The sequence below is a fragment of the Solanum pennellii genome, chromosome 5 (genome assembly GCF_001406875.1).
Source record: "Solanum pennellii chromosome 5, SPENNV200".
NCBI lineage: Eukaryota > Viridiplantae > Streptophyta > Magnoliopsida > Solanales > Solanaceae > Solanum > Solanum pennellii.
The window spans coordinates 55,164,506-55,192,037 of NC_028641.1; the positions used below are offsets into that span (position 1 = coordinate 55,164,506).

General features: G+C 33.7%; 2 protein-coding genes across 2 annotated transcripts in view; both read left to right on the plus strand.

The window, feature by feature from the left end:
• Nucleotides 1-13,325: 13,325 nt before the first annotated feature.
• On the plus strand, nucleotides 13,326-19,677 carry LOC107018649 (50S ribosomal protein L9). The gene is made up of 5 exons (XM_015219186.1): nucleotides 13,326-13,664; nucleotides 13,870-14,004; nucleotides 15,481-15,588; nucleotides 15,975-16,070; nucleotides 19,156-19,677. Exons 1-5 carry the CDS (start codon nucleotides 13,494-13,496, stop codon nucleotides 19,318-19,320), a joined length of 675 nt encoding a protein of 224 aa, XP_015074672.1. The 5' UTR covers nucleotides 13,326-13,493; the 3' UTR covers nucleotides 19,321-19,677.
• A 3,690-nt stretch (nucleotides 19,678-23,367) lies between these two features.
• The window catches only part of LOC107019603, a 10,838-nt gene continuing 6,673 nt past the window's right edge, over nucleotides 23,368-27,532 (plus strand). The window contains exon 1 of the mRNA XM_015220028.1: nucleotides 23,368-23,440. Coding sequence (XP_015075514.1) covers nucleotides 23,368-23,440 — 73 coding nt within the window. The remainder of the gene's footprint in view (nucleotides 23,441-27,532) is intronic.

The following is a 27,532-nucleotide window of genomic DNA, read 5'->3' on the forward strand; positions in this document are numbered from 1 at the left end:
TGATCTATGGAATCCTTAGCCTGTAACATATATTTCTAAGTCTGAGAGCCCCCTTCCACTCCACTATTTGAGGTCTACACTTTTTGTAGTATTTGTTCCATATGATGTGTAACCACATAGTGTGTTTGGTCCTAAATTCCACCAAAGCTTTGCAAACAAAGATTATGATACATCAAATAATGACCTGAAGCCTAATCCTCCTTCTATTTTAGGTTGACAAATGTCAGTCCAAGAAATCCAATGCTTGTTTTTGCAATCTTCTTTGAAACTCCACATGAATCTTGCAAATAATTTGTGTAGGTCATGAATCACACACAGTTAGGAGGTATGATAGAAGATAGTTGATATATGGGACACTTTGTAACACATTACATTAGAACATCCTTTCCTCCAAAAGAGAGCAATTTTTCTTTCCAAACTTGTAGTTTATTTAGCACTTTCTTCATCAGGTCAGCAGAGTGAATTTTCCTTTTCCTAGTATGACCAATTGCACATCCTAGGTATGTTAAGGGAAACTTACATCTAGGAAACCAGAGCATTTCTCTATCAGTTGAATATCTGTATGGGCAGCCATATTATGCAAGAAAAAAAGGCACTTTTGTCTCTGTTGATATTTTTCCTTGATTGCCTTTCATATTCCTGCAAAGTATTCATTAACAAATTTATGGAGAAACTGTCAGCATTAGCAAAAATTATGGTATCATCAATATAAGCCAAGTCAAAAATGTTTTCACTCCACTTACAAGAGTGTAGGTTATTCAATGCCCTTGAGGGAACCTCAACAACTAATATTAATAATGAAGGGGATACTGGGTCCACCTGTTTGACCCCTCTAGTAGAATGGAAGAATCCGGAGGCTTGACCATAAGTCAACACATAGTATCAATTATTAGCAACTAGTCTCCAGATCTTATATGAGAATACATTATTGAAGCCCATATTGGCAAGAACTTTCATCATAAATCTCTAGTCCACTATATCATAAGCTTTCTCCATGTCTAGCTTAAACACTACATTAGCAGTCTTACTCCTTTTTTTGATGTCCACTATGATTTTTGTGCAAGTAAAACATTTTTCAGTAATCCTCCTTCCTTTAACAAATGCAGACCGGTTATTTGAGATAAGCTTAGGCAGCAATCCCTCTAACCTAACAATATACAAATTCAATAATCATGCTAATATTAAATTAAGAGGAAATACATAATTATCCCATGGAAATTATACCTTGTTTCAAGTAGACACCTTAAGTTTGCGGGGGTACTATCACCCTACAAAACCATCCAAAAGCACAATAAATATATAATTTTTTCAACATCAGTTCTCTCAATCGAAGCGCGTGTGCCACAACTCCAACCCATTTAACAAAGGTCGGGTTTTATCCTAACCCGTTCATGTTTTAACCCAAGCCTTAAGAAAGTTTGAACCCATTTCACTCTCACCTACCATCATCTCTCTCCTTAGACAGATCAAAATCCAAAGAATCTGTAAGACCCCCAAAATGATTTAGGGTGCATAGAGCCTAACTTGTGCCTATAAGTTTGTTAACATGTTAATACAGTGCTTGAAAGTATGTTTAGGTGATTTGGAAGTCAAACATTAAGGAATGACTAAGACGTTCGACGACTAAGTCACCTATGTTCCTTATATGTATTTATATGTGTTTATGTGTGTTTCATGAGCTTATGAGGTCCTTATATGAGTTAGTATAGTGTTTATAGGCAGTGTGTCAAGTTTCGTGAAGTTTGGAGGTCAAACGTCCAATAACGTCCATGACGTTCGAAATATTTTCCTTGAAATGACCATATCTCTTAGAATATAAAGAACTACGTGAGCCATTACCTATGAAACTAAAGGTATTTGAATCCTCTTTCCAACACCACCAATTTCGCATCAATACAGTTTTCGAGTAAAAAGTTATAACCATTTTAGTGAATAGTATAGTGCAGTTCTATTTTGGCTGCGGGAAAATAGTAATTAAGGTAATTTTCCTCTCCTTTTCCGCTAGGAAAACCTAAATAAAATGTATTTCACAAGTCCTGTAAAGCCCTAAATAGTCCTAGTTCTATCTTTATATTCATCATTCTCTTCTCTCTCAAACTCTAGGACAAAACCTCAAGAAACAAAACAAAGTAGAAGACTCCATTCAAGAAAAATTCAAGATTTGTCAAGATTCTTTAAATAAGGTTAAGAATGAAGCTAGGGTTGAAGTTCTTCATTGATTTCTTCACCAAATTTTAATGGATTCTTCATCTAATAAAGGTATCGGGATCCTTCATCTCTAAGTAACCTTTCACTTGGAGAGTTAATCTCAAAGTTTTCAAAGAGATTTCATGATAAAACTTTCAATCTTTCAATCTAGCCACGGGTTCTTTCTAAAAACATTTTCAAAGGATTAATCATGATGAATTGGTGATAATGTATTGGTTTTAACGTAAAAAACAATCTAATTGCATTGTGAACCCATGCCCCTTCCCAAACTCGATTTAGCCTTGCATGGGCATTGTGATCATGGCTTGTTAATAGTTGAATTGTGATTCTATTATGTTGAATTGCTTATGCCTACAGTTATTTACGTGTATTAATGATGAATTTATGATTAAGGATCCATATGGATCAATGTATGAAGATTTGAACATGCTTAGATCTCCATGTATTCACTGTAACATTGGTTTTATAACGTATAATATTGGAATTCAATTATGATAGGATGCTTGTAACTAATGCCTTAGGATATAACATGGTTGAATTATGGATATAAATCTTGTATGATCAAAGCAAAGAAGGCTTGGTTTGAATTTATCTAGGTTCTTCTAGTCTATCAAGTGGTAACTTGTGATCTTGACGTTAGGTTGGTTGTCATGTGACTCGATTATGGTGAATTGTCCTTACCTACTTCCTATATGTATAATGTTATTATAATGAGGTATAATTGATCTAATATGAATAGATTATTATGAATTGGTAAAGATTGATTTAGGTTCTTATAGCCTATAGGCTTGGTAGAGTAATGTATATGTTGTGATCTATATCTTAGGGCGGGTGAAGCATGATTAAGCTATGATGTTATATATCTTTATATACTGCCCTAAAAGCATATTATTGATAAAATATTATTGATGAACAAGACTAGGAAAATTGGTTGATGAACTATAACTCTCTACTTTCTAGTATATATGTGATGTATTGTATTAGATTGTAGTATGACTTTTAGCCACTTGTACATGGTTTCTTTCATGATTATTGTACTTTAGCTACTGACTTATATTCGAATTGTTGATGAAAGAATAGTAATGGTCCATGATGACCAACGGCTAAAGGATTGGTAAGAATCGCTATACTCTTCTACTTCTCTATTTTTCTATAATATTGTTAAATGATGAAGCCTTGTATGGCATTTTGTGGTATGGTTCACTTATGATGGCGGTGTTTGCTTTATTGTCATTATATATGTGTTTACTATGGACTTGAAGGAAAATTGATGAATACATGAGTGTGTGGTTACGATGATCACACTATGTGAAGCTTATCCTATTCTAGTTGTGGTCTAGGTTGTAAGGCTATTGTATAAGCATGTATATATCTATGTTAAGATCATGTGTAGGTGATTATACTAATGAAGTGTTAAGGATTGATGAACCCTACCTATGTACCCCTATATAAATGTGTGAACAGTTAATGTTAGGAGTCTTAAAGTGTAATATGAAGTTAGCTTGCCTCCTATGCTAAATTGTGTTGTGTGGTCTATGCTTGAGAGTGTAATGTGGTCTGAAGGTGGCTGCCTCAATATGTTGTTGATAGCCATTATGTGATCATGTTGACTAATGTACACACACACTCACACATTATGTATGCTTACTAGTAGTATATGATCATAGTGTCTAATGAAAGGTTGTGCTCATATTCACTAGAGTCTATTACTATGCATGTTAAGTTTATGTCTATGAAACTATGATATGTGTTTCCTTAACTAGGATGACTTGATAGGTGTACTAGTATGGGCAAGGTATGGGACCTTGTCTATGCATTGCACATGTGTACCTTGATAGGATAGTTCCTAGGTTTGGTATCTTATGTACGTGGATATGAATGCATGAGTATTATGAACATGTCTTATATGTTATTGTGTGAAGTATGTGGTATGATGAATTATGATTATACCTAGTGTCTAAATGTGTTTATATGAAAGCATGGCTCATATAGTTACACTTGTACACTTATGCATGAACGAAGTAAAGTATGAACATGTGTGGTCTAAAGGTGTTATGTGAAATGTTTGCTCACATGTATGTACACACACACATGTATGATGATCTACAATAGAGGGGCTCTTGAAAGGTGTTCTCAAGAGTATCCTAAACTATATAAATGCTTACATATGTTATGTCCATGTGAAAGGTTTTCTCACACGATATAGGTTGATGAAAGGAATTCTCATCTATAACCTATGAGCTAAGCATATGGGGAGTGAATCTCTTAAAGACTAATGTTTTATAAAGTAATGTAATAAAAACTTTTAATAAAAGGAAATTAGATTAGCACCGAGTGAACTTGAAGTGAGGGGTGTCCTCTCCCATTGGAGGAAGGTAGGTCACCATTATACTCATGAGATGGATAGCCGCATGACCCAAAAAGGGTGTTAGAGTGATATTTCCATGATGCCTCCAAGTCCCATAACTATGTTTCCCCATAGGATCTAGCAAGTGATATTCACCTAATATGCTAGCATGATACTCATGTCTTACCTTGACAAGTAAGACACCCTCTTTTGGTGTGAGGGATGACACCAAATTCCATGTTTGGCTTACATGGTGTTATTGTCGCTTAAGTCTACAGTTTCCCTAAAGTAAAATGGACAATGGAAGTAAAGTAAGGACCATAACTAGGATAACTTAAGGGTAGCTGCTTAGTGTGGGTGGGGGTATGGGACTTCACCTACGCATTGCATAAGTAACACTTGAGGGAAGTCCTAGGAAGGTGTTATAATGCATGTGTCACGCCCCGAGCTACCCCCGAGACGCGAACACGCAACCTAGGACCACAAGTGATCCCAAGCTAACCCTGTTGGCATGATCATGAGCATACTAAAGATAATAAACTGTTGCGGAAGCTAAATCATACTTAAAATGAAAAGATGGGGAATACCCATATTCTATAACTGAGATATTTGAAAACAATGAGTTTAATACAAAAGAAATATTAACTCAATACTAAGCTGAATCTAACTATGTCTGAAAATAGCCTCTAAACAAGACTAGAAATACTGGGACAAGCCCCAGCTAAATTTAGCAATAACTGAAATTAAATGACTAAAGACTGAAATGAAACTCATGACTGTTGTCCTCGGAGAATGAGGACTCACCACTGTATCTGCTGAACTGGAGATCGGGAAATCGATCTATGCGTGATCTGGATGCTGAGAACCTGAACCTACATCACGAGAAGATGTAGCTCACATATGCGTCAGTACTTGAAAGGTACTGAGCATGTAGGATAGAGTAAAGCTGAAATAAAACATAACTGAACAAGCACGAAAACAAGTATAATAATCTGAATGTGATGTGCAGATTTCTGAGCTAACTGGATGCAATGACCAATTTATAATATGTTGTAACTCAATACTGAATATACTAATAAATGGTCAATGCAGAGAGTCTGACTGAACTGTGGGAGCTACTAAAAACCGACAATAAAACCACATGAGCTAAATGTGGAGTCCGATGTATACGCCCCATCGAGAGGACCCAATATACCCGACCAAAGGTATAAAGGCATGCTGGCGTGATCACTAAACTGATTGCCCACAGAGGGGACTTACAACCTACTTGGCTAGTAGTTCTGGGACAATTGGGTATGATAAACCCTAGTCCAACTCGGTATTATGCTACTCCTAATGAATTCTGTAAATTGACTGATTATATCTGAATTTCTGTAAATACTGGATAGCTCAAAACTGAACATGCAAACTGAAAATGCAACAATTAATCTGGTAATTATGCATTTATAACTGAGGCATGTATATCTGAAGTGTCTGAAATATATGACCTAGCATGTGTAATTCAAGAACTAAAGAAATACAAAGCTAGGGTTTTGAAATTCATGCGATAATCTGAGTAATAACATGATAATCTGATTTGGAACATATATTTAATAAATTCATGAAGTTATATCAAAGTTCTAGAAACCCTTGGTTTAATCATGATAAGAGAATCAAGAACGGACTGAAACTAAGAACCCAATGGGTGAAAGGAACCCACTAGTGAAATCCCACATAACTGGTGATGAAATCCACAGAAAAATACTTAAGTTTCGGGGCTGGAACTGCTGGAGCTTGTGGCGTTCTTGAACTAGGGTTCTTGAGCTTTTTTCTCCTCTCTTGCTTCTAATTTTCTAAGTTTTGATTTAATGATTTGACTTGGATATGTTTTAATTATGTTTCTAGGCTTAAATTGACTAAAATCTGATGATTTAGGGTCAAAACGACGTAACTTAGGGTTTAAACGGAGTGGAAAAGGTCAAAAAGAACCCAGGGAAGGTTGCTGTCGGGCCTCACGACGGCCAAGACTGACGGTCCGTCATACGCCCGACGCCCCGTCATTGGGTCCGTCTGTGAGGGCCTGTTCGACAGGCCTTTACTAAAATGGGCATAACTTTTTACTCGGAGGTCTGATTTTAGCAAAGTCGGTGGATATGGAAAGATAATTCAATTATCTATCTGTGGATAGGTCATCAGAGACCTAATTCATTTTGTGCTAAGAGTAATGATCATTTTAAGTTGACCCAACTGCATTTCCCTTTAACTGGCTGCAAATTTTCCACCTACGGTCAGACCTACGGACCGTAGGTCCACCTACGAACCATGCTGGTCATATATAGATCTTCTCAGAGAGTGGTTGAAGGGAGTCTTGATCGACGGTCCTGGACTACGGACCGTCGTTTGACCTACGGACCGTAAGTTCGTTCGTCGTCCAAGACTTAACCAATTTTTCTAGGCTGAAATTTTTGAGAGTCTCTGATCCCATCGACGGTTGTGCAGGACGGACAGTGGTTCAGGCTACGGTCCGTCGATGCCACCGTTGGTAGCACCTGCAGATTTTTGTGAAAAACTAATTTTTGGTCTGTTTTGGCTACGGGGTGTTACAGCATGTGTCTATGTTTATGGTTCTCTTGCATGACATTGTGTTAGTGTTTACATGATGAGATAATATGTATGACATGAAGTTCTAATATGACTATGTGACTAAGGCCCTATGTTGAAGTGTATGTTGGTTGCCCATAGTATTGTATTTGGTACATGAAGGATATGTTAAGTCTTGTCGTCTTATGATAGGTCTACTAAGTATGTGCGAGGTTATGGGGCTTCACATGTACATGCACTAGTATATTTAGATTGATATTATGAGTAAGGTTTCATAAGGTCCTATACGAAGCAAAATAAGTATATATGCATAATGACAAGAGTTTACTATAATGTTCTTTTGTCTTGGCCTAAGTTTGTCTTTCATGTATTATACTTCTATGAGGGTATGTGTTGGCTTATATAAGTTGTATGAATGATTCCTTGTAGCCTTTCCTTGTAGCCTTAAAGTGACGCATTGCACCACGTATCACTAGAGGGTTACTTGGGAGATTATGAAGTTAAAAGAAAGATGTTCACTGTTAAAGAAAAATGCTTACTGTAAAAAGAAAGAGCTTACTGTAAAGTGACCTCAAATGTGCCTTAAATTCTATATGTGATTTATATGATGTTTGGACCTTGAATATGTCTACATGAAGTATGTACATGATATAAATGCTATTGTATAAAGGTTTTATGAAGATTTACTCGAAAAGACATGAAGTATGATTTTCAAGAAAATGTCCCTTTCAAATGCATGTTTTTGCATGGTTGCCATACTTAGTGCATTCTTGTACTAACTCCATTCTTCTCTACTTTTTACACAAAGTGTAGGTTATGGATGCTTAAAGGATGTCTTAAATGGTGAAGAGCTTGATAGATTATTCCCAAGCTCAAGGAAAGGAATCCTTAAGTCCAAGGATTCCTAATGTCATGTCTTTACTGTAAAGTTTTTAAATATTGCCCTTATGTATTATGTTATAAGGGACGTGTCCCTAAAGTACTCTTATGATGTTGAGTCTAGGACGGCAAAGGGGACTACAGTGTTTAACTATGTATAATGATATTATATATATATATATATATATATATATATATATATTATGTGCTAAGAAAGTTTTAAATTTCTGCTAAATTTACCTATGACAATGCGATGAATGATAACTACGGGCTTGCATAAGACCTCCGAGAGGTCAAGTACGCCATGTTTCTAATAGGGGGTGCTCCTCGTATGTGACAGAATCTTCCTAAGGCGAAGCTAGTCAGGACATTGCTGGTCAAAATTTGTTGAATAGTGGTGCCAGAACGGAGAAGTGAAGGCTCATAGGTTAGTTAATCTTTGAAAGAAAAAGTTAATTTTACATTGTAAATGAATTTTTTAGTGATTAGTAGTTAGTTTATCGTACATTATTTGATGTGTATTTCGTTTTTCATCATGTTGTTTTTGTGTATATTACTTATCTGTATTATTGGGAAGTTGTCCTGTCGAATATTGTGTTGTTGGGTTGTTGTTATCGATGTTATTGTTGTCGAATATTGTTGTTGTTGTTGAATATTGTTGTTGTTGTCGAATATTATTGTAACTTTCGTTGAATTGGTGTTTCTGAGTTCTGTTTGTAACTGTGTTTTTAGGATTTGTTATAAATTCATTTGTTCTTTTAACTTTGAGATGGTATCATGGGGGGGGATAGTATTTGGTCCCCCATCTGATTATGTTTGTGGGTTTGTGACTGATTTCTTGGAACTAGACGCTGATCTACTGTCTTATTTTGAACTGAAAGGCTACATAAAGGACTTAGGATATACAACAGATTGTTCCCTTTTTATTAGATCTCCAATCGATGGCTTTTTGGTTGAAGTTAAAAGTGATAAGGTTATTTGTGACATTTCCTCTATGTTTAAAAATGGGGATAGAATGGATGTTTATGTTTTTCATGAGGTAAATGTGATAGAAATTGTTCCATTGGCTTTGGATTATGTCACCCATGTGAAGGACAGTGGTGTAGGTTGAGAATCTTTTACATCTTTTAATGAAGTTGAGTCTCCTAACCCTTATTTTGGATCTTCAAATGTTTAACCTTCTAGTCCTCCTTCTGAACATTTCAACCCTTCATCACATCCTTCTAATCCTCTTGGTGAACCTTCCAACACTTCATCTCATCCTTCTAATATTCTTGGTGAACCTTCTAACATTTTTTGTCATCTAACTAATCTTGCTGCTGAACCTTTCAATCTAAGTATAGAAAGTTCAGATTCTGAATCAAAGGAGAGCTTTGAAGTGTATAGTAGTGAAGAGAGTTTAGATAGTGATGTTCAAGCATTTCTACAGGTCAAATAGGAGAACTAGAGGCACAAGTACAGAGCAAGTCTATACTACTGAAAAGGGCCCAGATATAGGATATGATGAAACAAATATTGGAAGTAAGGATAACTTATTAGGTAAGTTAGGGGGTGATGAACCTTACTATCCAATTGATGAAACTCCTATCTTTTAATTAGAAAAAGAAACAGGTAGGGGAGATGGTGAAGAGGTTGAACAAATAGTTAGAAATAAGAAAAAAAAACAGAGTTGTTTTTTTATCCAACTTTTGAGAAGATTGCTTGGGAATTAGGTTTGGTGTTTGCAAATGTAAGAGAATTTACGGAAGTTGTAACCAAATATGCAGTTCAAGAAAAAAATCAAATTAAGAAATATGTGAATGAGCCTAGAAGAGTCAGAGCTAGGTGCTGCAAAAAGGATTATCCTTGATTATTGTTGCAAGTTTGGATAGTCAAACTACATATTTTGTGGTTAAAAACTACAACCCTATCCATATTTTTGAGTTTTCAAGTCATAACTATTTATTTAATTCAAGGTTTCTAGCTGTTACATACAAGGATAGAATAAGTGAGCAGCCAAACACCAAAATTATCAAGTTGAAAGAGCTTATTAAAAAATAATTTGATATTTAAGTTGGAAAAACAACAATGAGAAGAGCTAGAACTAGAGTGTTAAAAGAGATTATGGGTGATCATCTTGTTGAGTATGAAAGAATTTTTATTACCGAGATGAGATTTTAAGAATAAATTCAGGTAGCACTTGTATTGTTAAAGTTGGAGAAACTGCTGAAACTAGGCATGGAATGTTTGAAGGATTTTATGTGTGCTTTCATGCTTTATAGAAATTTCGTTGGAGGTACTAAGAGATGCATTGACCTAGATGAATGTTTTCTCAAAGGAGTGTGCAGAGGCCAGTTATTGGTTGCAGTTTGCAAAGATGGAAATAATCAGATGTTGCCCATTGCCTAGGCAGTAGTTGAGGTTGAGAATAAATTTACTTGGGCATGGTTTTTGACTTTACTGAAGGATGATCTTGATCTTGGAGAAGGACAATGACTTACCTTGATTACTAATATGCTAAAGCTGTGTCCTTGGTTATTAATTGAATATTTGGTTCACAGTAACACTTTTATTTTCTGTCTTTAATAGGAACTGAAAATTGCAGTGCTTGATTTATTACCACTTGCTGAACAAAGTATGTGTGCTAGACATTTCCTTGCTAATTGGTGCAAAGATTGGAAGGGAATAGAGAGAAGAAATCTTTTCTGAAAGATTGCAAAGTCTACATTTGAAGCTGAATCGAGGGATCACATAGAGGCTATGAGGAAATGGGGAAGGGACTGCTTGGATGGTCTAATGTACTACAATGTAAATAGGTGGTGTAAAAAATACTTCAAAGAACATAGCAAATGTGAGTTGATAACAATATGGCAGAGAGCTTCAATACATGGATATTGTCTGCAAGATACAAGACAATCATTACAACGCTGGAAGAGATTAGGGTAAAGATGATGAAAACAATTGATCAATTAAAGGAGTTCTCAAACACATGAGTCACTGATATTTTACCCATGAATTTCAAGATTTAACAACAAAACATTAGTAAGTCAATGCAGTGTAACATATCATGGAATGGAGAAATGGGTAACGAAGTTGTAGACAAAGGCTTTACACATTACTTAGACATTGTTAGGACAGTTATATTTGCAGAGCTTGACAGCTTAAGGGCATACCTTGTCCTCATGGTGTTGATGCCCTACACTACAAGCAATTTGAACCAATTAATTAGGTGGCCAACTGTTATACCTACTTAAGTAAATATGAATATGTAATCCAGCAAATGAACAATATGAGTACGTAGCCACCATCTGTTAATCCAACAGTTCAACCATCAGAATTTAAGAGTTGCCCGAAAGGCCAAGTAAAGCTAGAAGGAAAGAGGCAAATGAAACAAAGAGACCTGGAAGGCCAAGTAAAGCTAGAAGGAAAGAGGCAAATGCAACAAAGAGAACTGGTAAGCTTGACAAATGTGGAGCTGTTATAACTTGCAGCAATTGTCATATAAGGGTTATAATAAAAGAGGATGTCCTATTCCTCCATCTGTTCCAACTTAAACTGCAACATCTTCTACTCAACCACAGGTAATTGTATCAATTGTCATTAATATTTAATCGAATATATACTAATATGTTGGGTTATAATAATCAGGCCAATGAAAATGGTAGAGAAAGAGGGAGAGAAGGGCCAAGGTACGCAACTGCTGCTATTAATGAAAACTAAAGCAATTCAACTATTAAGAAATAGTTGACTTCGAAGCTGTTTTTTTGTGTGTTTGGCTATTATTGTGTTATGTACACTTTTCTTGATACCAAACTATATTTTGGTGCATTATTGGATATCAATTATGTTTTGCTAAGTTTGTTTATGTAACTTTCTTCATTGTGACATATAATCAAGTTGTATCAATTTCAAACTTTTAGTAAGAATGAAATGAAGTTCTTATTTTGTCACAATGATTGTCATTATGATTAGACTCTTTTGATCAAGTATGAAAGGAACTTGGCAGAATATTACTGTGTTGTGTATAATGTATTACACAACCAAATAAGCTTTTCTTAAACTAGAAAAAGACAACTACAATAAACTTTCAATGTATTACACAACCAAACATAAACAAAAACAACAAACAACAACTGAGGCAATTTCAATGGCATACAACTACACAACATTCATATATTCTTATAAATGCCTGAAATCAAAAAAAAACATTGCGACAAACACGATGATTAGCTTCCAATTCAAGATGCTACAATTTATCTTCTTCTTCTTGATTAGTCTATCATGACATACTTGATCACCTTTTTTCTCCAACAATTTCACCTTCTTCTCTTTAATTTTATAGAATTGTAATGCTTCTTCCAATTCATTAATTTTATTCGCCAATCTTGGAGTAACGGACTTGGATCGCATATCAATCTCCTCAAGATCCCTCCATCTAAGGTACTTGCATGAATTTTCTTAAAATAGGCCATACACGGTGAACTTATTGAAATATTGAACAAAAAAAGTAAAGAAATATGTATTGAACTGAAAGGAAAGCGTGGATAGGACCAAAATCTTCTAGCTGGGTTGTCCTCAGACCACGAAGTCTGCAATTGCATCAAGTCTTTGTGTTTGCATCGCATCGTTAAATGCAACATTGGATCGTTCTCATCGTTACAAATGCGATTCAAGTTTGAATTTGACATCTCTCTCTCTCAAAACCTAATCACAGGAAATTGATTTCACAGATTAAAAAATAAATAAATGAGAAATTGCAATCTCCAACAACTAACAATGGAGAATTTTGGGAAGGAAGGAGTGGGTCTATTTAATGAAGAAACCAATTCAAATTGGGAATGCCAAATGACGTTTTAAAACTGGATGAATGTTGTTTATTTACTTCTTGACGCACCCAATCTGCGTGAGAGTACTGATGAATTTGAAACGGGTCAGAATGATATATTTATTGTGTTTTTTGGATGGTTTCGTGGTGGTGATAGAACCCCCACGAATTTAAGGTGTCTACTTGGAAAAAAAGGTATAAGTTCCATGGGGATAATTATGTGTTCCTCTTATATTAATACTTAATTAATTAATTTATGTATGTATAGTATTAATTGAATATATTTAAACATGTGCATTTTAATTAAAAATTTTGAAATAGGTATTTAAAATAGTTTTTTTTTTATAAAATAATCTTATCATTAAAATTACATTGATACTAATTTAACTCCAAAAAATATTTTTTAAAAATGATTAGCCAACCATGATTAACCGAACACAAATTATTATTTTTTTCCAAAAAATATTTTTTTAAAAATTCATTTTAAAAATGCATCAAAAAAATAAGTTCGTACAAACATTTGCATAATCACACATCACAGAAAAGAAAACGAGAAGAAAGGGCTAAGGTGGAAAAACCCGACTTCAATACCTTTCGCCGTCAAGTACCTCTTCGTTCTACTTCTTTCACCGTCCGCCGTGCGCCGTCCGCCGTCACAACAGAGAAGAGTGAGAAATGGCTTGCCTGCAATATGGTAGGAATACTCTCCGGCAACAGCTGAAGAATGTGAAAACCTCAGCTGCTATCTTCCAGAAGTGCGAAGGTGGAGAACTACATTTACACCATCCACTATTTTACGCCGCCCAAGGTGTTCGATACAGAAAACTACAAGTCATTCTCACTACTGTAAGTAATTTTACTAATTCATTCATCCAATTGCCCTTTATAGTTTACTACAATTTGCACAGACAACGGCGTCCAGATTCTCTCTTTTGTTTATCGATATTTATGGGTTTTTTTTACTATTTGATTGTTTCATATTGAACTGATCCGGCTGACCCTTTTGCAATTACGACCTGATTCTTGTTCAATATTGCGTTTTGATAAGCAGGGCATAGATAAGCTTGGAAAAGCAGGGGAAACTGTGAGAGTTGCACCTGGGTATTTTCGAAACCATCTTATGCCCAAATTGCTGGCTGTACCCAATATTGACAAGTACAGGCATCTCATGGAAGATCAACGAAAGGTTTTCTTCCTTCCATTTGTACTGCCGGTGTTCGGTTCTAAATATTGATAATGCTCTGAATTCAATTATGTAATTGTGAGAAATTTGATATGTTGTTTCTTTTATTCTCATGTCCTGAATAAAATTTACGTGTATGAGATGTTAATGTACCTTAGACAGGAATTTGGTATACCCTTTAATGAGCACAAAATTTTCCTGAATCTAGTAGCCTTGGAACTTGCTCCTCTTTTTGTGCGTCATTTCTTTGAGTACAATTGCAATGCAGGTAAAGCTGTTCCGCTCATGTAATACTTATTATATTATTAGCCAGTGTTGTCAAAGGCGCACTTAATCGCTCCAACGATGCTCTAAATGTGTTGAGTGCTTTGCCTCGCACATAGTGTGCTTTAGTCGTCATCAAAGCTCTAAGACATACTTTTCCTTGCTAATGAGGCGACACTAAATTATTGATATTTCACTTTATCATAATTTTTTTCAATTTATTTGTCCATATATTTTTTATTCGTTCTTATAATTATTAGTCTTGGACTAGACATATATACTTGTATTTTCTACATTTTCGTTGCTCTTAAAGCGTCAATGGACCCCTAGAGCTTGTTTGCACTTTTGGCTTTTGATAACACTGATATAAGTATCACGATACAAGTTTGTCATCTCCAAAGAGATAAAGTACTCATCAATTCATATCCAATAGGAATTTGAATGACATTTAATTTCCATTTTCCCATTGTACTCATTGAGAAGGAGAAAATTTCTGCAACACTTGTTCATTGGGTCTTTTTCAAATACAATAGGGACAAGCATTTTAGGCTGCTCGTTACCTATCTCAAAGAAAGAGTAGGCTTTAGTAATAGGGATCGTATAAGAAATAGCTATTCTATTGTGCTAATGATTTATGGCTTCTGCGGTTCTGCCTGATCGGGAATGCACAAGTTTTTCAGCTTCATCTTTAGTTGGTGTTTCGTTAACCTTTCGAAGACCTTTTGTAGATTTTTGATGTGGTCAGTTCTTTCTTTTTAAAAGACTAACAAATCATGCACATAAGGTTCACAAATATTATGTAAGAGGCCACTGATAATTTGTGTCATTGCGCTTTGATGTGTTCCACTTTTATTTTTGGGCATACCATAGTAAGGAAGGAAGTGGATTCTTTTCTTTCTTCCTCTGCATATTTTTCATTTTTTATGTCACAGAATAAACAAATATCTTAGTGTATCAACATTTAAAAAGGCGGAGTATGTTGGGACAATATGCTAATTTTCCTCTGTTAGCATGTGGTATACCCTGGCATGTTTACGTTCAACAATGCATACTATTCATTGGCCATTTGGCCTTCACATTGTAAATGGGGTCATTTGTGAATAAAGTAAAATGACATTAGCTTTCTATATGATTTCCTTTTTTATATTGATCACATTCTTGTGAAAATGATGTATTCATCTTCTTAGTGTTTCAAATATGTTGCCTCTCTGCCAGATTTACCAACGTGAGGAAGTTGAAGAGGTTAAAATAGTTCCAGCAACCAAGGAAGATAAGATGAAAGAATACCAGATGGCAGCAAACCGCCTGGATAGAACTATGCTGGTTAGTATCTTATGCTAAAGCTCTTTGGAATTTTGAAACAGATCTTCATTAATGATTATCAGTATTCTTATATCATGTCTCTCGTTTATTCATCATGAACTTTTTACTATCCTGAGAGTTATCCCTGCTATTTCTTCAAAGAGAATATCGAAGAGGAAAGTAAAACTATCTGATCGTCCTTTAGCTCACACAACCTGTAGATATTAACAACCTAACTGGTATATAGTTATTGTAGCAGTGACAGGATCATGCTATACTGATAGTGTTTTCAAGATTCAAGAGTTACCCCTTGGCTCTTTTTAACCGTCTCAGATACCTTTGGTAATGGAGCTATCATAGTTATTTGCTTCTATATCATTTATCTGAACTGCAAAATTTCTTTTCAGGTGCTAAGAAAGCTCGCGAAGAAACCATTGGCGAAAGATGACAATGGTAGGACTTTTATTCAGGAATCTATTGGAAAAGATGAAATTGTGGCTGAGGTAATACTTTGTTCCTGACTTGTTGTCTTTATACTCTTTTACATTTTTATTGATAAACTTCGCAAAAATGTGGCGCGCTCGGGGAAAGAAAATTTACGAAAGTTCATACTTGTGGTTCTTGCTTTTCTTTACTGGCAGAGCAAGTTGATTTTTTAAATCTGGGTGGTGCATCAGAATCGAACATTGAACTGTGCACCAGTGGCCCTCGGGGATTTCTTATTATCCCAAAAAATAGCTTGGTTTCTCCTGGATATTAAAATAGCTTAGTGGATAAGCTAGTTTATTTTCTCATTGATTTTTAAACTCAGGTTGGCAAGGATTTTATATTCAGTAATACAGTAAGAACCTTATTAATCTTCAACCGGAGGATGCCATTTTCACCTGGTATAAAGGGACAACCAAGTAATAGCCTCTAGGATTGACAGGAATATGTCGGATCACCGTGACTAGCATTGCAAGCTGGTTCATGGAACAGGAACAAAATTATTTCAAAGTTTGAAAATTGGTCGCTAGGTTCGGAAGAAACTGATAGAATTAGAGAATGGTGGAATTCTTTCAACTTCACTGGAAGACCTGACTTCATACTGGCTTGTAAGTTAAATGCGTTAAAAAAAATGAGCACGGAGATTTGGGCTCTCAAATGAAGAAACTGAAACTTCTTGACTTCCTGAAAAAAAAATCTTTTTTTATTTATCCCAAAAGAAAAATAAAAGCTCTATGGTTCTAATCTTACTTGTGATGATTCCTGGATGGTAAGAGTGATGCTGACATTTTCTATCTATTTCTTCCTTCTTTTTTTTTGTTTTCTCCTATTAGGCTCAAATGCTAAAGCCTTTCAGTTTTGATAAGTTGGTTAATCATTGTTCCTGTATCCCAATAATTATAGGTCATGTCTTCATTTCCTGGTACTATTTTCCTGGCAGTGTTTGTCAGTACTATATATGGCAAGTACTCTCTTCATATTTGCTACTTCGTATTCCAATTTGCTATAAATCCTTACCCATTTTCAATCCCTTTAAGCTAGAATCACTTTTCTGCAGAAAAATGCCTAAGATAGACTTTTGGAGTACCTTTTGAGACCTCATATATGACTCAATCTGAACAGGCACTATAAGATTACTTTGCACAAGCTTAGTAGCTACAGTATGATTTGCACCACTGCTGATTGTGGAAAAATAGTTCATTCTCTTACTAATGAAGATTGATGGTCTGTGCATTTCCTATGAACATGATTGCTAACAGCTATTCTAGAAGACTTCTGATTGTTTTCTGTAGCTTGAGTCAGCTAGCCTAGTATCTCTGGGCTTCTTGATTTCCCTATAACTGAACTAGGATCAACATCAATGTTTTAACGGGGACATGTTACCCAAGGCCTAATTGGCTGAAGACAGTCAGGTGTAGGAAATTTATGTTGTGATCTTTGGCATGAGGCATATACCTATAACTAATGCTATGAGCTTCAAATATTTTTCTTTTCTAGTTCAGTAAGAAGGATGTGTATGAAGGAGTATTAATCATCAAAACAAAGAAATGTTTTTAGTATGGAAGTTTATAAAACTAACACAGTATGAAGGAAATAGACTAAAGGTTTTCGTTTGGGGAACTAAAATTAATGCTGTTTTTCACTCTTGTCAGTTGTCTTTAGCTCTAGTAATCTCAGCTTTTTACCAATTTCTTGACCTTTTTCTGTTTCCTATTTGGTCCCAACAGCCAAGTGAGTTATTTGAGGAAGCCTATCCCCTCGCCTGGATTTGGCCGTAACTTTCTTTCTCTTTTTGCTGTTCCGTACAGCTGTTATAGTGTTTTCTTTACGTGGATTTTCTTTCTGGTCTATACACAAAAGGGAATGCTGCAAATGAAACTGTAATTGTCTTGAGAAGAAATTGAAGTTCGAAAATAATGTTGAAAATAGTAAACTTAAATGTTTGAGTGTCTAGATTTATGCCTTTTAGTTATCCTAGGTGCATGATCATTTTGTTTTATCTAGGTGACTTATGGTATCAATATGATTAGATTCAAGTGTGTGTGAAAGTAGTTAATTGGTGCGACTCTAGAAGACCTAGTAGCACCTATATAAGCCCCCTTTGCAATGATATTATGTAAGAGGGAGGTTTTTCTGATGATATGAAGGAAGTACACTCAATAAAATTGAATGGAAATAGTACAAACACATATATGCTTCTCTGTGTGTGTATAAAGAGAATCCAACTTTAGTTTTTGCAAACTTAATGTTGGATGATAATTATTGTGTGACCAACTACACTGTCAAACCTCCATTAGTATTTGGATGTTATTTTTGGTTCTATGTACAAGACAAAGCTTTCTTTGATTCGCATTTCCAATTAATTGGCCCATATCCTTGTATTGGTGGTTGACAAGGGGCATAATTTTGTGTCCTGCAAAGTTGGGACTTTTTTCTGCAAGACCACATCATGTAATGCCATGAAGAGCTGATTTGAGGAGTTTTGAAACTTATAGGGAATATCACATATTTGCTTGGGATATTATGGTTTAGCATCCATATGATTTCCTTTTGGGAGAATAGGGCCAAGCTTTTCCACAATATATCACTATCTACCTCCTCTTGTGACTTTGAGACACCTGACTTTGTTTAGTAACTTGATAATAACAATTTGGGCAATATTGCTGTTGGTTTCTGTAAAAATACTATCTCCAAGATTGACCTTGAAATGGCATCTGATAGGAGACTGTGATATACGAGTGACATGTCTCTTTACTCACCAAAGAAAAAAAAGGAGAAGAGAGAATTTGACATGTCTCCTCGTAATGGGTTCCCCTCTCTTATGTAAAGCCCTACTTAGGTGGGTAGCCTTATGTCACCGTCTTTAATTTCCATTATTGATAGAAGTACAGGAATATACAATTGAGGGTACCTGAGTAGTTGTCAAAACCTCGTTATTTTTTTTCTTTCTTTTGTCATTACATTGGGTTTGTGATTCAGAGGTGAGTTTTATTTGTTAATTCTAGAATGAAATTTTTAATTTTCTGCTACTCAGTTATATTAAGGTAACGCTCAAAAAGTAATGATAGTTTCGTGTGGCCATAATTCTTTCTTCTTTATCAGGTGGCGAGACAGATCTCTGTTCATATTGAACCTGAACATTTAGTTCTGGATACACCTTTGCACGTGATGGGTGAGTTTGAAGTCCCACTGAGGATGCCGAGGTCCATTCCATTGCCAGAAGGTAAAGTCCAATGGGTTCTGCAAGTCAAAATTAGGGGCAAATGAAGAGAACACTTCTAGATCAACCATAATACAGAGTAGTAGTGACATAAATTAAATGATCACTTGTTTCAAATATGACGATGGCCTAAATTTATCGTTCTTCTGTAGTTTTAGCATTTCTGTTTCTCGTCTTTTGGCAGAAAAGAAGCATTTTATCCAGCTATTTAGATTATGGGATTGACCTGCTGGAAAATTTTGGTGGATGATGACTGAGTTGGGACTGTTTGCCCTTTTCTTTTCGTGTATCTATTCTCTGCAGGCCACAACTTTGATCAGTATAATTGTAGCTCATATGTGGATTAATTGGGAATGTTGCAATTTGGTCCTTCGTCGATAATAATTACAATTGCTAGTCAAAAATACATAAGATCTACACTAGTTATGTATAAGATGCGTATATTGTATGCATATAATACATTAATATACAAAATCTATATTTTTCTGGCAATTAGTTGTGGTTAGTGTAAAAATCCCTTTTAACTAATTTTTAAAGGATGCTAAATGCATAGGAGTTATCATCATTATCTTAAGTAATGTGATTTTCTAGCAAATTTTGATTTTCCAAAGTAGCCCAGCTGTTGTCTTATTATCTTTAGAGCACAATTATATGTGTTAATAACCGTAGTTGGAATTGGAATGTTTTTTCTCTATGGATTTGAATTACATATACCAACAGTGTAAAGTTACTGTTCTATTTTAGCAATGTAATTTTATACATGAGTCACTCGGATACCAAATTTATTAGGTTATTAATTAATGTCTTTTATCATAAATAATTATAGGTTAAGTGTTGAAAGCATTTATAATTATTCTTCTTATATTTTGAGTTTCAAACTTAAACTATTGGGAATATGAAAAACATACCTAAACTATCGCTCATTGGTTTAAGAAACATAACTCTAAACCAAATATACGTGCATACAAATTCTCATGCGCGTCTAACTCACAGTTTTCGTCCACATGGTTTATTTTTGCTGACACATTGTTTTTAATTAAGTGTCAAAAATAAATTTTAAATATCTCTTCTTCTTTTTTTTTTTCATACCTTAAACTATTGGGAGTAATATTGGTCTACGTTTTCATTTCTGACGCATTTTAATTTTTTTTTATATATTTTCAATTGATTTTTAAAAGAGTGAAGTTGTGTTCAAATTTATATATTCCGCTGGAATTATTACGTGTTGTCATTTTGTGTCACCGTGGGATTGTTTTCCACGAGGCAATCCATATGGCAATTTTTTATTTTGAAAAGAGAGTGTAACATACACTATCACATATTATTTGAGTTACATTTTTTAAATTTATGAGTGATAATTTTAGGTGTATTTCTCACTCTGAATAGTTTAGATGTTAAATTTAAAAAAACAAATAATTTAAAAATATTTTTAACACTTATTCATATGTATATGTAATTATCTTGTAAATAATCTACACAAAAACTACTATTGTAACGTCTTAGTCCAAACAAGATGGATTTGGCTATATTAAGGCCATCTATACGAGTGTTTATAGAAGACATCTTAAACATATGCTGTAGTCTTCAACCAATGTATGCAATCATACCCAAAAATAAATAAATTAAAAGTAGGTGTTTTACCTTGTAAGTAATTTTTATGAAAAATAATATTTGACTTAAAAATATATCTACTATATATGTAATTGGTAAATACACTTTTAAGAAATTACAATTCTTAGAGTCTTTGGGTTGACATAGAATTTGGTCAAACATACCTTTAAGTCAGTTAATGACATTAGGAAGTATCTGACAAATATAAAAAATAACTTAAAATAAGTCAATTGTGATTTAAAATAAGTTAGGAAGTGTTTAACAAGGTAAAAAATGACTTAAAATAAGTTCAAAATGAGTTAAAATAAGTCAAAAACCAAAACTAGGTTTCCTTTTACTTTTTATTTTTTGAATTAAAAATTATTTAAGTTTAATTATTTTATTTTTGAATTAGAAGCTACTTTTTGAAGCCAATCCAAATGGACTCTTAGTTAATGATCAAAGTCCATATATTATGTCTTCTTGAGGATTTGTGGCTACAAGCTCACCGTCACATTACTTAGATGAAGAGTGCGCTATAACGGGAGTAGTGTCGGCAAAATAAGCCCAGTTTTTGGTGACCCGTCTAAAATGTTCATATTTTAATGGATTGGGTGAGTGATTTTTAACATGGGTAAAATATGGGTTGATACATATTTGACCCATAAAAATATGGGTAAAATATGAATTAGTCAAATAGGTTAAACTTCTAACTTTTACTCACTCAAAATTTATGATATCAATAAAAATAGTGTAACTTTTCTTCCTTTTTATGTTATTCTATAAAACTAACTATTCTTCTCTATAATCGAAAACGAGAAGTCTTTGACCCTCTAAAAATATATAATTCAAATGTACATTTCTTTTGTTAATTATAATTATATTTTTTAATTATTTAAATTTATATTGAATAATCAATAATAATATAAAATAAGCAAATCATGTATTAATATTGACATTGCTTAAAGTGCATTAAGCATGTTTTAGTCCTAAAATGCAAATATTAATTTAATTTGAAATTAAAAATAATTTTATCTTGTTATTCATAAATTTATTTTACATTAAAAAGTTATAATATTTTTTTTATTTTTACGGGAAAGGGTCTAAAATACCCTTAAAGTAATAGAAATGGTACAAAATTATCCTCCATCCACCTATTGACTCCAAAATACCCTTCTCAATCATCTATTGGCTCCAGAATACCCATGTCATCCACCTTTGAGTTTAAAATTGACCACTTATTTTACGATTTTAAATCCAAACTATTTAAATATTTTTTAAAATACGTGACGCTCAACTATTTGTTATAATTTAACTTATTAATATTATTTACAAACAAATCCACTACCCACTCATTACTAATTAAACCCCACTAAACTCGCCCCATTACTAATGCAACAAGAAGCTACTACCAATGAGTGTTTCTAAAAATATGAGACGCAAATATCTGTAAAAGTACATTATTATATTCATTCAAGTCCTCATTCAAAATATATTATAATTGAAGTGTCTAAATAAAAATTACCGATAAACTTAAAAGTCCGACTATGTTTATCTTAACTATTCCTTCGTCTCAATTATGTGATATTAATTAATAGATAATTCTTTTAAAAAAATAATATATTAAAGTTTTAATATTTAAAATAAATCATAAATATTTATAAAATTATATTTTAAAAAGTGCATTAATTATTCGTGATGTACTACTTCTTGACATTTAATCAGAAATTCAAATTCAAACTTGAAAGAGAATCCCAGTGAAAGTGACTTTCTAAATAAGCGGCTCAACCTATTTAATTGGGGCTTCAATTCGAACTCGAATAATTATGGATATCATTTTCATGAATCTGTAATTTCGTCGTGTTTTAGTAGTGTTTAGAGAGATTTCTATATTAGAATCAGTTTATTAATTTGGTGGGTAGTGAATTTACTTATAAATGATATTAATAAATTAAATTATAATTCCCAGTAGTTGAGCATCAAGTATTATAAAAATATTTAAATACTTTAAATTTAAAATTATTAAATAACTGGTCAATTTTGAATCCAAAAGTGGATGACAAGGGTATTTTGGAGCCAATAGATGAATGAGAAGGGCATTTTGGAGCCAATATGTGGATACAGGATATTTTGTACCATTTCCAATACTTTGAGGGCATTTTAGGTCCTTTTCCGTTATTTTTATGATGCAATAAAACTAAATGAAGCATGTTCAACATTTTTCATCTAAAAAAGATTAAAATATCTTCTCCATATTGAATTCTTAGGTAAAAAACTATTTATTCATGCAAATATGAGTAAACTAGTATTTTAGCTAACCTATTTATTACCCAATCAATTTTTACCCATATCAAATATGGACAGATTCTATTATTACTCATTTTATGTTCACTCATTTTTAACCCACCCATATTTGACCCAACCCGCCATTTGCCACCACTAGACGGGAGCTTCTTCACAAAGTCATTGTGAAGAAAAGGTCGTTGCCGGTAGTCAGTCAAAAGATGCCGGCAAGAAAGTGGTATGTATCCATCGACATTCTCCTAAAAGCCCTTTTGTTTGCCGGTGGTTTTGCAGGTAATGAACAAGAAAAAGGATTGAAAGGACAAGCTGGACTTGATTACTAGAACCAAGGACCACTTTTATCGAGAGTAGTATGAAGGGTTCGTGGTCTTCCCTAGAGAGCAACTGGGGCTTATACATTTTAAGAGTAATCTTTATTTGAAATCTTAGGAAAAAAAATCATATGTTTAATTTACTTATTTTTTAATTAAAAAAAAGATTTTGTTAGTTGTACTTTTAGTTATGCGTCTTGATCGACTATGTCAAAATTGAAGTCGCAACATTGCGTCTTGGGTAAAATTAATGAAAGTTCAACAAATCTTATGTGAATTATAGTCATAATTAATAACACAATTTATTCAAAAATTATTTTAAGTGGAGTATAAGTTAATAAACGATTATGTTAGAATCGCAGGATTGAGGGATGCCTCATACCTTTTCCTTAGTCAATAAAAGTTCTTATCTAAATTTCTTGTTCGTAGACTATTAATTAATAGAGTCAAAACTTTCTTTTGATTAGGGATTTCAATAAGATGACTTGAAACACCAAAACTCAATTCCAAGTAATGACTTTATAATAAATGAATAATCTCTGTCAAAACGTCATTTTAATTGGACAATGTTATAAAATAACTGCTAAGCAAATTAAGATTAATGAACTAAAAGGAAAACGAGTAAGATGATAGAAAGTGATGTATTCGGTATATATTTTTATTTCGTAGTGGCTATTTATAGCCATGAGCTTAATGTACAAAATGTATAACTTGGCCATCTAATTGGTCAGGTGATGATATTCTCTTAATAAGAAAGTTCCACATGGCATGCATAATAGTTTTGCACACCATTACAAGTGATGTAACAATTCTAATAGTTGGGGCCCACGTGACATTCAAAATTGCTTCAAAAACTCCCCCTTGAATGTCTATGTAAAAGAAAAGTTGAAGGAACAAATGTATACGATATACATAATACACATTACTTCCTGCCTCATTAAAATCCTTTCTAGGAAAACCCAGTGGGACAAAATCGAAATTAAGGAAAAAGAGTGCAACACGTATTTTACTCTCCCTGATAAAAATAACGATTCAGATGGTTAAGTCTTCACATTCCAATTTTGTGAACCATCTTCTAAAGAATTGGGGCTAGTAAAGATTTGGTAAATAAATTTGCTGGATTATCACTTGTACAGATTTATTGCACATCAATATCAAAAAAATTCTTCTGGAAATCATGTGTGAAGAATAATTTTGGCGAAATGTATTTCATTCTATCTTCTTCTATGAAACCTCCTCTTAATTGAGTTATGCATGCAATATTGTCTTCAAAGGGCACTGTGAGTATCTTGAAATCACACTTCAAACCACATCTTTCTTTAATAAAATGTATTACTGATCTTAACCATACATTTTCTCTACTTGCTTCATGAATGACTATTATCTCAACATGATTTGAAGAAGTAGCGACAATAGACTGCTTCGTAGATCGCTATGATATATCAATACCTTCGTATATGAAAAATTATCCTGTTTGTGATTGAGCTTTATGTGGGTCAGATAAATAACCTGCATCTGCATGTCAGTATAAAATAGACCCGTATCACTATTCCCCTTTAGATATCGCAATATATGTTTAACTCCATTCCAATGTCATCGTGTATGGGAAGAACTATATCTTGCTAACAGATTAAGAGAAAATGCTATGTTAGGTCTCGTAGCATTAGCAAGATACACAAGTGTGTCAATTGCACTAAGATAAGGTACTTCTGGACCAAGAGGTTCCTCCTTCTCTTCTTGAGGTTAGAATGGATCCTTACTCACTTCAAGTGATCGGACAACCATTGGAGTACTTAATAGATGTCCTTTGTCCATGTCAAATCTTTTCAAGATTTTCTCAGTATAAGCAGATTGATGGATGAAGACCCCATCTACTAAATGTTTTATGTGTATACCAAGACAAAGTTTTGTCTTTCCAAGATCTTTCATCTCAAATTCTTTCTTTAGATATTCAATTGCCTTTTGGAACTCTTCTGGAGCCAATGAGATTAATGTCATCAACATAAACAACAAGAATAACAAACCCCGATGTTGTTTTCTTAATAACAATACAAGGACAAATGACATCGTTTATATAATCTTGTTATATCAAGTACTCACTGAGACGATTATACTACGTGCGCCATGATTGTTTTAGTCGTATAATGACTTTTGTAATCTGATTGAGCATATTTCCTGAGATTTTGAACTATATGCTTCAGGCATTTTAATTCTTTCCGAGACTTTCATATAAATTTCATTATTAAGTGAACCATAAATATAAGCTGTAACCACATCCATTAGATGTATTTCAAGATTTTCATGTACAGTTAAACTGGTGAGATATCAAAAAGTTATTGCATTCATAATCGGTGAATATATTTCTTCATAGTCGACACCGGGTCGTTGAGAGAATCCCTATGCAACAAGGCGTACCTTGTATCTTACAATCTTATTTTTTTTGTACAAAGACGCATTTATAGCCAATTGGTTTAATATCATTAGGCGTTTAGATTACTGGTTCAAAAACCTCATGTTTAGCAAGTGAATTCAATTCTGATTGAATTGCCTCTTGCCATTTCGGTCAATCACATTTTCGTTGACATTCTTCGATAGATAAATGTTCAAGATACTCATTGTCTTGAATATTGTTAAGTGCAGCATTATATGCGAAAACATAAGTCATTATAATTTTCGATCGATCTAAACTTATCCCATCATGTATAGAACTTATTGAAGTTCTTCATTCACTTGAGTCTCAAGTTCACTGATATCTTCAGTAATATCAGGATTAATACGATCTTGAATCTCTTTGTGAGATTCTTTTATAGTGTCATTTTTGTACTTATTTTTCTAGGATTTTTATTCTTTGAACCCAATGGTTTACCACGCTTCAGGCGTATTTGTGATTCAGAAGCCATGACACTTGTAGATAGTCCTTTTGGGACATTAATTCGCATAGGCACATTTAGTGCAGGAATATGTGACTTTGTTATCCTTTTCCAAATCAGTAAATGCGTCTGACATTTGATTTGCTATGTTTTGCAAATGAATGATCTTTTGAACCTCTTGTTCACGCATAGGGGAGAATGTATCAAAATGAGATAATGATTAAACTTTCCATGCAATTTCACTTTTATGTTCCCTTTTCTCTTCCCTAATTATGAAAAATTTGTTTCATCAAATCGACAATCTAAAAATCTTGTAGTGAATAAATCTCCTGTCAATGGCTCAAGATAGCAAATTATAGAGGGTGAATCACACCCAACCTATATGCCTAACCTTTTTGGGGGGGCCATCTTAGTGAGCTGAGGTAGTGCTACTGGCACAAAAATAACACATCCAAAAATTCGTAAATAAATAATATTTGGTTCATGACCAAATACCAATTGTGATGAAAATTATTTATTATAATGAGTCGGTCTGAGATGAACAAGTGATGCTGCATGTAAGATAGCATGACCCCAAACAGTAGTGCACAACTTAGTTTTCATAAGTAGATGTCTTCCTATCAATTGTAAGCGCTTAATAAATGACTGTTGACACCCAATTTTGACCGACCTTTAACCATTTTTAGGATTATATTCGACTAAATACGTATTTTAAAGTTTTAATCGATTTTTTCTCTCAAAATTATATATTTTAATATCATTTACTTTATAGAATTATTGTAAATATTATTATATTTTTAAAATTATTAATGAATTTCAAATGTTTTAAAATTTAAATGATTTTCAATTAAACAAAAATATTTTAGAAATTATTTAAGTTCTAGCCTATTTTATTCTATTTTCTTTCAATTCTAACCACTCTAATTAAAATTTTATTACAATCATAGCCACCTCTTCCTTTAAATTCTAGCCAATTTTAATTGCAATTTTAGCCATTCCGTATCCAACTCATCTAATTTCAAGAAATCATCTTTTGATCTCATCCGTCTATTTAATTAATAAATTCTAGATCGAATCCTAACCCTTCATCTCTATCCAAACCAACGGTTGTGATTAAATCTCCCATTCTCTTTCTTCAACACCAAAAGACCCTAAAACCTAAATTTTTAATTCATTCTCTTCTT

Bases quoted from the DNA above. Each gene is read 5' to 3' on its own strand.
- LOC107018649 (XM_015219186.1), top strand. From the start codon at position 13,494: ATGGCTTGCCTGCAATATGGTAGGAATACTCTCCGGCAACAGCTGAAG. The intron at 14,005-15,480 runs GTTTTCTTCCTT...CCTCTCTGCCAG, and splicing joins TCATGGAAGATCAACGAAAG to ATTTACCAACGTGAGGAAGT. The intron at 16,071-19,155 runs GTAATACTTTGT...CTTCTTTATCAG, and splicing joins AAGATGAAATTGTGGCTGAG to GTGGCGAGACAGATCTCTGT.